This window comes from Pongo abelii, chromosome 18 (assembly GCF_028885655.2).
Source record: "Pongo abelii isolate AG06213 chromosome 18, NHGRI_mPonAbe1-v2.0_pri, whole genome shotgun sequence".
NCBI lineage: Eukaryota > Metazoa > Chordata > Mammalia > Primates > Hominidae > Pongo > Pongo abelii.
The window spans coordinates 26,580,529-26,591,646 of NC_072003.2; the positions used below are offsets into that span (position 1 = coordinate 26,580,529).

At 48.9% G+C, this 11,118-nt stretch overlaps 1 protein-coding gene across 6 annotated transcripts in view; it reads right to left on the minus strand.

Moving 5' to 3' along the window:
- The window catches only part of GGA2 (golgi associated, gamma adaptin ear containing, ARF binding protein 2), a 43,499-nt gene that overhangs the window by 18,771 nt on the left and 13,610 nt on the right, over nt 1-11,118 (minus strand). For all 6 annotated transcript variants that reach the window (XM_054533646.2, XM_054533648.2, XM_054533647.2 and 3 more), the window contains 7 exons: nt 9,632-9,716; nt 8,966-9,041; nt 8,023-8,121; nt 6,354-6,477; nt 3,318-3,421; nt 1,417-1,497; nt 722-859 (listed from right to left, as the gene is read on the minus strand). In XM_054533646.2, coding sequence (XP_054389621.1) covers nt 722-859; nt 1,417-1,497; nt 3,318-3,421; nt 6,354-6,477; nt 8,023-8,121; nt 8,966-9,041; nt 9,632-9,716 — 707 coding nt within the window. The remainder of the gene's footprint in view (nt 1-721; nt 860-1,416; nt 1,498-3,317; nt 3,422-6,353; nt 6,478-8,022; nt 8,122-8,965; nt 9,042-9,631; nt 9,717-11,118) is intronic.

Consider the following 11,118-nt stretch of genomic DNA (forward strand, 5'->3'; position numbering starts at 1 on the left):
ATAACTAGGTAGGTGTGACGGTTGCTTTTATGGTATGTTAATTATCTCAATAAAGATGCTATACAAAATCCAAGATCTCAAGATGTGGAGAAGCTAGAACTTACATATGCTGCTGTTAGCACTATAAAATGGTGCAATCACCCTTGAAGATAGCTTAGCCACTTTGTTTCCTAACAAGTTAAATATATACTTAGCACAAGACCTAGTAATCCCAGACATTTACCCACAAGAAATGAAAATAGATGTTCACACAAAATCCCATACACAATTGTTTACAGCAGCATGATTCATAATCACCCAAAGCTGGAAACAACGCAAGGCCCATCAACAGGTACACGCTGTGGTACATCCAGGTGACGGGACAGTACCCGGCAATAAGAAGAAACAAGCTACTGCTACACACAGCAACGTGAATGGATCTCAAGTGAGATCCAGAAACCAAGCAAAAATAGAGGGTTATGTACTGCGTCATTCCATTTATACAAAGAGAGTCTGGGAGTTGTCAGCCAATCAGAACAGAAAGCAAATTAGCAGCTGCCTGGGGATTTGGGAGTAAGGGAGAGACGAAGGGAGGACAAAGCAGCACAAGAACATTTGGGGAGGTGTCAGATAGGTTTACTGTCTTGACTCTGAGATGGCTTCATGGGTGCAAACAGGTGAAAGCATTTCAAACCCACTTTAGTAAACACGTGCAGCACCCTGTGTTACACCTGAAGATTACCTGCAGGGCCTCCTGGTTGGGCGGGGCCTGACCTGGCCTGCGGTACGTGCTCAGCATCTCCTGCAGCACCTTCACATGGCTTCGCACTTCCTCCACCGCACTGACCCTCTTGGACACCTTCTCTGCTTTTTCTTGTTCCTTTTGGGAAAAAGAGGAGGATGGGAGTGAGGGAGCAGAAACCCTGGCTAAAGCCTGAACAAGGGATGGGAAAGAGTCACTATTGAGAGAGCTTGCTCAGGGGCATCGCCAGGATGTTAAGTGCATGGGAGAACTCACATAGTGGATGAAAAAATACTCAGAAGCCCAGAATTCCTGGGGAGGAAAATGCAGTTTGGGGACTGGTGACCGTGACCTCTGCCTTTGTGCCACCAGCCTCAAGCCCTCTGAAAAGCAGATTCCTAAACCTGGACTTTGTCCATACCAATACCTGTTGCTGGGACCCAAGCTGGTGTCTAGGAAATGCTTTGAGCAGCATGGATGAAAGCAGCTGAGAAGTATGGCAGCGGGATTTCTGGTTCCAATCACCACCTTGCTGCCCTTGAGGGAGCCTATAGCTCTTCCCCAGAGTTCAGGGCTAGGAGCCACTCTTTCTCCTAGGCAACCGTTCCTCTACCCCTCAATCATAGGCTCATATGCACTGTCCTTCAGCCTCTGTCAAATGCTGCTTCTACTGAACCAACTGGAAGAATGCCCACCTCCTTGACCAAATTCTTGATTAACCGGTTTGCGGCCTGAAGGTCCTCAGGGTGGTTGCTCTTTAGAAGCCTTGTCAGAAGCTGCAGAGAGTGAACAAGAAGAGTAGGTGAGACCACAACTACCTCAGGCCCAGAGTAGAAGCAGCAGCAACAGAAGAGTTAACACTAACAACAGCGCATACATTTTACATGCACCATCTCACCAAATGGTCCCAAGGACACTACGATGCAGGCACTCTGACTATCCCAATACACCACTGGTTTTCTTTTTTTTTTTTTTTTTTTTTTTTGCTCTGTTGCCAGGCTGGAGTGCAGTGACGCAATCTCGGCTCACTGCAACCTCTGCCTCCCAGGTTCAAGCAATTCTCCTGCCCCAGCCTCCCGAGTAGCTGGGACTACAGGCGCGTGCCACCATGCCCAGCTAATTTTTGTGTTTTTAGTAGAGACGGGGTTTCACCATGTTGGCCAGGATGGTCTCAATCTCTTGACTTCGCGATCCGCCCACCTCGGCCTCCCAAAGTGCTGGGACTACAGGCGTGAGCCGCCGCGCCCGGCCTGCCACTGGTTTTCAGTGGGGTAGGGGGATGTGGGGGATTACTTCTCCCAGGGGATGTCTGGCTAAGTCTGGAGAAATTTGGTTGTCACAACTAGAGAAGGGGTGCTACTGGCAGCTCGTGGGTAGAGTCAGGAATGCTGTGAACATCCTACAGTGCACAGGACAGTCCCCAACAACAGAGAATTCTCTGGCCCAAGAGGGCACTAGGTCTGCAGTTGCCCCGGACCATGTGCTTTATGACACAACAGACCCTGGTGATCTTGTTCATCCCTTCATTTCCAGCGCCTAGCAGGATGCCTGGCACAGAGAAGTCGCTCAATCTTTGTGGGACGGATGGCAGGAAAAGTAGGCATAATGAGGGCTGGTGACACAGGATTCTTTCTCAGAAGTCACACCATACCTCCTTCCTAGCTCCTCCCACCCTCTGCAAACCTAAGGCACCAAGCAGGAGGAAAGCCAGGGAGAAAGGTGGCCTGGAACCTAGACTAGCCTTGCTCATTCTAACAACAGGGACCTGACGGCCACAGAGAATCTAGGCCCAAGGAGTGAGTATAGGGAGAGGGTGCAGTTGACAGGCAGAGCATACCACGCAGAAATGAGTACGCAGCGTGTAGCCTTCCGACGCTCCATGAACTAGACCTTGTGACTGACCAAGAACAGTCACGACCAAAAGCACTGCCAGCACTAGGCCAAAGGGCTCCCCACTCACAGGCACCATAGTTATCCCTGGGTCTTGGCCACCTTCTTCTTCTTGTCCCTCTAGATACTGATGTCCAAGGAATAACAATTTGGGGAGTTCATAGTGGATGGAAAATGGATAGGGCCGGGCTCACTGGCACTGAGAAAGAGCTGAACCAACACATAGCAGCAAGTTCTTCCACTGTCCCCACCCCAACACCACACCCACACAGGACATGACCCATCCATCACCCACACTCCCCACGGGCTATCCTTCTGCACCTTCTTTCTCCAAGGAAGGCTGTGCAGAAAAGGGAGAAGGCACAAAGAGAGGGCACAAAGTACTCTTGGAGGAGGAGCAGGAATTATGTCCTGGGCCCAGATCTACACTGGGGTAAGGCAGGATCACATACAGATCCTACCAAGACCCAGGATGCAGTGTCTGCCTAAGAACCAGGCTGAATCAAAACAGAGACTGGCCCTTATTAGTTGACTTATCCGTGAAGAACGCACCCAAACCTTCTGCTACCTCACTCCTAAGGGCCTGTCTGGAGAGGAGAACCCATGTAACCTGGCCCCCTCCACACTCCGATTCAAGCATCAAAGGGCATTTACAGTGCCTAAGAGAAAAGGTCTGATCAGACACCATGTAGGTCTGTTTCCTTACCTTGGACTTTTCTTCATCAGCATCAAAGATGGAGCTCTTGGGCCAGGGAGATGGTGGGGGTAAGATTTTATCCACTGGTAGTTTAGGGTCTTGTTTTATAATTCCTAAAAACGCAATTTACAAAGTTAAGACGCCGATATGGTACCCAGAAACTTCAGTCAGAATCCAGTATAAAGTCTGAAAACCCCTGGTTCCTAATACCATGCTAGCAAAGCACTGTCAACAGCCTTCAAAGACAACACCCAGTGTATGAATGAAGTTTTGCATCATCTCTTAGGGGAATCCAAGGGACCATGGTGGCCAGGACAGCAGAGCCAACTATGTCAGAGAAGAGCCAGTCCTGAAGGCCTGCAGTCTGTGGGCCTTATGCTGTAAAAACATGGATCAGTTTATCCAGCTACATAACCTCCCAGGGATCAAAAGTTTCTGGAGGGTCCCTGATGAAGCTCCAGAAAATGCTGAGTGTATGTGACAGGGAACAACAGTCCATCCTGAACCTGAGTTCCTTAAGAGTCCAACATAAAAAGGAATTCAGATTCCCATCTTCCAAACAGGACACACAAAGGTAGGAACTATCACCCCCACCGTGACAACAACAAAACACTGGAAAGTGTGCAAATTCACAACATTTTTGTTATTTTTGAGACAGATTCTTGCTCTGTCTCCCAGGCTAGAGTGCAGTGGTGTGATCATGGCTTGCTGCAGCCTCAAACTCCTAAGGTCAAGCAGTCCTCTCACCTTGGCCTCCCAAGTAGCTGGGACTACAGGTGGGCACCACCACACCCAGGTAATTTTTTAAAAAAATTTTTTGTAGAGATGGGGTCTCGCTATGTTGCCCAGGCTGGTCTCAAACTCCTGGCCTCAAGTGATTCCTCACCTCAAACTCCCAAAGTGCTGGGATCACAGGCGTGAGCCACCATGCCCAGCCTACAGCTTCCCTGAATCCATCAGAGAGCTCAGATCACAGGGCAACAACCAAGTAACCTGAAATCTAAGGAAAGAAACAACCTCCAAGGATTGACAAAAGGCAATACCAATAGTAACAACTAAGCTAGAATTATTTAAAAATTGTCTACAGGCCAGTGTGAGCTACCAAGAGAATACAGAATTTCTGGAGGCTGCAACAAAAAGAAAATAAGCTCACGAAAACAGCGGGAAGGCCTGAAGGCGGGATTAGAGGGAGAAGAGTAACAAACCCTGCAGCCTTAGAGCACTGGTGGAACCCACTGCAGCTAGAGAAAAAATAGGGGAGAAAAAACAAAAACAAACCCTAATACCCTTGGAGGAGGAGCAGGAATTATGTCCTGGGCCCAGATCTACACTGGGGTGAGGCAGGATCACAAACAGATCCTACCAAGACCCAGGATGCAGTGTCTGCCTAAGAACCAGGCTGAATCAGAACAGAGACTGGCCCTGCCCGCCACCCTATCCCTCTGACAAGGGATGGCTGTCTACTGCTACGAGTGGCAAGAACAAGGAGAAAGGCTCTCTCTGAGGTGCAGAGGAAAGTGAAGACCTACAGCTGAGAGAACAGATACTGAAGAAAACTAACAAACTAGCCCGCAACCTAAACATCAGCTAACACTAGAGGAATCTGAAGTCTGATATAATAACTACAGCAACAACAAATCTCACACCCAGCTCAAATCCTGTCTACCAAAAGGAAAGCTCTACCCAATTCCAGGGATTAAAAACTCCTTACCTCACTGATGGATATGCCAATTACCCTGATTTGATCACCACACATTGTATGCATGTACCAGAATATCACATTGTACTCCAATAAATGTGTATAAGTATGTGTCAATTAAAAATAAATCCATGGCCAGGAGCGGTGGCTCATGCCTGTAATTCCAGCATTTTGGGAGGCTGAGGCAGGCGGATCATTTGAAGTTGGAAGTTTGAGACCAGCCTGAGCAATATGGTGAAACCCCAACTCTACTAAAAATACAAAAATTAGCCAGGCATGGTGGCGGGTAATCCCAGCTACTCGAGAAGCTGAGGCACAAGAATTACTTGAACCCAGGAGGCAGAGGTTGCAAAGAACAGAGATCGCCCCACTGCACTCCAGCCTGGGCAAGAGTGAGACTGTCTCAAAAGAAAAAAAAAAAAAAAGAAGTAAATAAAAATCCACTAAATGAACTGAAAGATCTTTTGTAACTATAAAATATTATATGTCTGCACGTTGTTACTTTTATCACAATAGTATTTTTCAAACTCTAGCTCATGGGTAGCATTTATCTGTACTTCATAGTAAGGTTCCACTATTTCAGGAAAGGAGGTTAAAGATGGACATGGTGGCTCATGCCTGGGAGGCTGTGGGAGGATCATTTGAGCCCAGTAGTTTGAGACCAGCATGGGTAACATTGCAAGACCTTGTCTCTACAAAAAATAAAAATATTTGGTGTAAGTGAGACAGCAAGTGAGACAGAGACAGAGACAGAGACAGAGACAGAGAGAGAGGGACAGAGTGTGTGTGTTTATGTGTGTGTGTTGGGGTGTGGGTGGGAGAATAATAATAAATGAATAAATTAGTTGGGTATGGTGGCACATGCCTGTAGTCCCAGCTACTTGGGAGACTGAGGCAGGAGAATGGCTGGAGTCCAGAAGGTCAAGGCTACAGTGAGCCATGACTGCACCACTGTGCTCCAGCCTAGGTAACAGGGCAACACCTTGTCTCAAAAAAAAAAAACCAAAAGGTTAGTTTTTAAGCAAACAAGACTTTTAAAAGATAAATAAGTGCTTTAGTGACATAGGTAGCTTGTATTTTGACCTTTTTCATGCTGTGGTTTCCTATGATTTCCAGGCAACAGGGAAAAAAGCAAACCCTACATCATCTTTCCAGGTTTGCACTATGGCTTTTAAAGGTAAGCAGATAAAAGATTTATTGCGTAAAAAAAAAATCAAAACTCTACCTCAGTGTCTATGGCTTATATAAGAAGTCCAGCTTTCAACAAAAAACTATAAGGCAGATGAAATAGCAAGAAGATACAGGCCTAGACAAGAGGAAATAAGACACAGTAACGCAAGTCAGACCTTGTTTCTTCAGCATCTGATAGGCGTCTCGGATCTTGATGTCTTCCGGAAACCAGACTGTCCAACTAAAGAGTATTTCAATGACTCTTCCTTTCACTTTTTCTGTGGCCCAGGACCCCAGGTACTGAAAGTAAAAAGGAAAGAGAATTCTAGAGCTGGAAGGGACTTGGGAGACCGACACTTTAACTAAAGAGGTAGCTGCTGAGGCCCAGAGACAGAAGCTCCCAGGCGCGGTATGAGTGTGAGGAGAGACTAGAGGCCACACCATCTGGCACCCAGCCCCGGAGCCCTTCCTGGGATTCAAGGAATTCATCTCCCCAATACTCACACTAAACCCCACCATGCAGGAGCCCAGGTCAGAGCCTGTTCTACACCACTGGGGACAGTCATTTTTTGCCTCGGACAAGAATATAATAATAAAATTTGGTCTTTGTTTCCGTTCCTGGCACAGAACTTCAAAAATCCTTGGAATTTCCTGAGTCACAAAAGTGTCTTGTTATTCAAGAGACACACTCGCAGGGTGCACCTGAGTTTTCACTAATGACTTACAGTGAGTGCCTAGAGAGTTTCAAGGGCTGGCCACTCCAAAGAGATCAACCTTGTGATCAGAGGGCTGAAACTTTCAGCCCCATCCCCTGACCCGTGCCCTCACATCCCCCCACCCACGAAGGTGGTGGGGCAGGCAGGGGGGTGTGAACTAGAGATTGAGTTTAACTATGTGGCCAATGATTTGACTGATCATGCCTAGGTAATAAAACCTAGTGCTAGTTCAAGTCAGCAATGATATGTAAAAAAACAAAACAAAACAAAAAAACCTCAGATGAAAACACTGAAACAAGGAAGCTCAGAGAGCCTCTCACTTGAACCTACGTTGGGAGGATGGCAAGCTCAGAGTCCAGGAGAGGGCACAGCAGCTCTGTCCCCTCTTGCCCCACCAAGACCTTGCCTACGTATTGCTTCCATTTGTATCCTTTACAATAAAACAGGGATAGAAAGTCTAGTGCTTTCCTGTGTACGTGAATCATTCTAGGGAATTATGGAATCTGGGGCAGTGGGGGTCATGGGAACCCCTGAATCTGCAGCTGGGGATGCAGAAGTGCAGCAGCTTGAGGACACATGAGACTCACGGCTGGCAGCTGAAACACAGGAAGCCTAAGCAGCACTGAGCCCTCACTGCGTGGGGTCCGGGTAGCATGCAACTCTGGGGAGTGTCAGAACTGAAATGAACTGTAGGACCCATGGCCAGCATCAGCACTATTGTGGGAACACAGCAAGGTAGGGCTCAATGTTGGTTACCTGAGACTGGCTGAGCTAAGACAGGTGCCAGGAGGATAGGTGCAGACGACAAGGCAGGAGGTGATAGGAAACGTCAGGCCACCCCTGGGATCTCTCACTGTCTCTACCAGGAACCTGTGCCTCCAAGCTGGAGTTCCTCATCTCCTCTCGGCCACGTATCCCCCAAGGCCTTCTTAAAAGGGAAATGTGAAGGGGCAGGGGTCAGCTAATGAGCAGAGCCTCCTCCTAGAGCTTGGAGAGGAGAGCGCTTCTTTCACAGGCAGGAGCGGGTTTTGTCCATGCGTGGGCCTGCCTCTGGCCTGAGGAGGGAGCCAGGCATTTGACAGTGGGCGTAGGTGTGGCACAATCAGCAGAGCCAAGCCCAGGTACTCACCTTTGGGGACAACACTTTGATCAGTTCGTTCAGGAAACGAAATTTGGCCACCTCGCTGTGGAACTTCTCCCCACAGTGGTTCATGCACATCTCCAGCACCTGCACAGACACAGGACCCCCATGAGAAGGTGGAAAGCCAGTGGTCCCAGGCTCCCTTCCAGGCTGGTAATCACTTGCTGGAGACTGCACTGGAACCAAGGCTAACCCTGCCTCAAGCCTATGAGGACACTGAAGTTTTGATGAAGAGGATGTTTTCAGATCAAGAAAAAAACGTCCCCTGTTCAATCTTGCTATAACTGCCTGAGGTTTATGCCCAGGAGACAGCTTAGTGGGGTATGTCAAACCCTGAGGTCACCCCACCTTTTAAGGAGACCCTTTGAGAGGGGAAAGTGGCTAAAGAACCAACTCCTCCCCAGAGGCAGAAATCTGGTATCCAGTGCCCAAGACCAGCCAGATGTTACCCACTGGCACTCAAGAGGCAAGCTGAGCCTGCAGACCCCTCCTCTGGTCCATACTGTGGCTTTCAACACTGCAAATTAGTCACCAACATCTAAACACTCAAACATATACAAAGACCTAAACTAGCAATCCTGAGCCCATACTCATACCTGCCAACAGCTAGTGGGCCCTGTGCTAGAACTGCCCTCTCTAGACAGGGCACATGAACTTGCCAGCCCTGGTCTAAGAAGGGCAAATGAAATAAAACCTTCCTTTCCTTCTCCCACAGTAGACTCAATGCTGCCCTGAAGAAACAGATGAGAAACAGGAGGAAGAAGGGTGGGGACCCTGGCCCAGATCTCCCTCCTCCAACCTGCTGTGAGGGTAAACCTCTCAGGGGACCTCCCTTCCCCAGTGAAAAGGATCTGCATGGAAGCAAAGTACCTCTCAGCTCTCTATAGCACAAGGACAGGAAAGCTTAGGCTACAAGGCAAGCCAAACTCACCGTTAAGGCATAAAGAGCTTCCTTCTCTTGCGGAGACTGGATCTTGTGGGCCAGTAGCCAGGGCGCATGTGTGGGGCTACAGGGAAACAAAAAGACCTAGACTCTGGGCAGGCAAAAAGAAACTAACCCGAGTGGCTGAGCATGCTCAGTACAATCACTTTTCTTCCAGGGGCTGGTGTCCAAAAGCAGAGGTGGAGCGTGCCTGACAAACAGCCCACGCGGGGGCCCTGGAGAGGGCCACCTCGCACCCATCCTGGTTGCACCTATAGCACCCAAGGTCCTCCTTCTGCCCAGGGCACACTGCCCTCCCCTCAGCCAACCCCCAGCCCCCAAACTCCAAGCTGCCAGTCCCAGCCCAGTCCCATGCATAACCACAGCAGCACAGGCCCTGTATGGCTGATAAATGCCTAGGAAATGCTAGAGCAGAAAGTGCGATCAAACTCTGGCTTCAAACTGGCCAAATATGCGACACCACACAGATTAAACATTAAACTCCTGGGCTCAAGCAATCCTCCCGCCTTGGTCTCCCAAAGTGGTGGGATTACAGGCGTGAGCCACCGATCCTTGCCTAGAGAGCTTAACCCTAAAACAGTCTCGAGAGACAAAGGCCTACACTCAGTGTGGGGTGCCCCCAGAGTCAACTATGTGTGTGAGAAGTCACCTTACCCATTGGGGTCAGTGTTCACTTGCTCACAGAAATTCTGGATAGCTGACCAATCCTGTTCCAACATGCTTGGGTCTGTGGCTTTGTCTGTCAAATAAATAATAAAGTTAGAGAGTACATAAGAAGAAGAAATCTACACCCCTCCCCATATACATGGTGGCCAAGAGCTGTCTTATCACAGATCTGCAGGATCAGACCAGCGGGCAGACAGCTGGAAGGAGAGGAATTGTGCCTGCGCTGCCTGCCACCACCCCGCACAGCACTGGGCACATGGTATGCCCTTACTGAATATTTGCTGATTGAATGAACCAGCAAATTAACAAGCTGGCTGGGTACAGTGGCTCATGCCTGTAATCCCAGCATTTTGGGAGGCTGAGGTGGACGGATCCTTTGAGGTCAGAAGTTTGAGACTAGCCTGACCAACATGATGAAACCCTGTCTCTACTAAAAATACAAAAAAATTAGCCAGGCGTGGTGATCCATGCCTGTAATCCCAGCTACTTGGGAGGCTGAGGCAGGAGAATCGCTTGAACTTGGGAGGTGGAGGTTGCAGTGAGCCGAGATTGCGCCACTGCACTCCAGCCTAGGAGACAGAGGGAGACTCTGTCTCAAAAAAAAATAAAATAAAAAAATAATTAACTGACAAGTTATTCTCCTGAAAGCGGCTCCACTTTTAGTGCAGAGGTTGGCCCGGGTGTTGTCTTCACACTCGAGTTGGGATGCCCCCACCTGGCCTGTGACAAGCGGAGACAGAAGAGAGGCCACCTGGAAGTGTCTCAGCTGTGTGACAGGAAGACAAGAACACACCACCAGAAGGAATACCATCCTGCCCGTTCATAAAACTTCCAGTGGCAGTATGGTGGCTCACACCTGTAATCCCAGCACTTCATGGGGCTGAGGTGCATCACTTGAGCCCAGGAGTTTGAGACCAGCATGGGCAACATGGGGAAATCACATACCTACTAAAATTTTAAAAAATTAAGACCACGCACGATGGCTCACGCCTGTAATCCCAGCACTTTGGGAAGCCAAGGCAGGTAGATCACTTGAGTTGAGGAGTTTGAGACCAGCCTTGCCAACATGCTGAAACCCTGTGTCTACTAAAAATACAAAAAATTAGCTGGGCGTGGTGGGAGTGTTCCTGTAATCCCAGCTACTCAGGCGGCTAAGGCAGGAAAATTGCCTGAACCCAGGAGGTGGAGGTTGCAGTGAGCTAAGATGGCACCACTGCACTCAGCCTGGGCAACAGAGTGAGACTCCATCTTAAAAAAAAAAAAAATTTGCTGGGCGTGGTGGTATGTGACTGTAGTCACAGCTACTCAGGAAGCTGAAGTGGAAAGACTGCTTGAGCCTGGGAGGCTGAGGCTGCAGTGAGCCAAGATCATGCCACTGCACTCCAACCTGGGCGGCAGAGCAAGACTCTGTCTCAAAAACAAAAAAAAACAACCCTTCCAACTCCCCTCTGGCCATCTGGTCCTGGCCTGCCCAG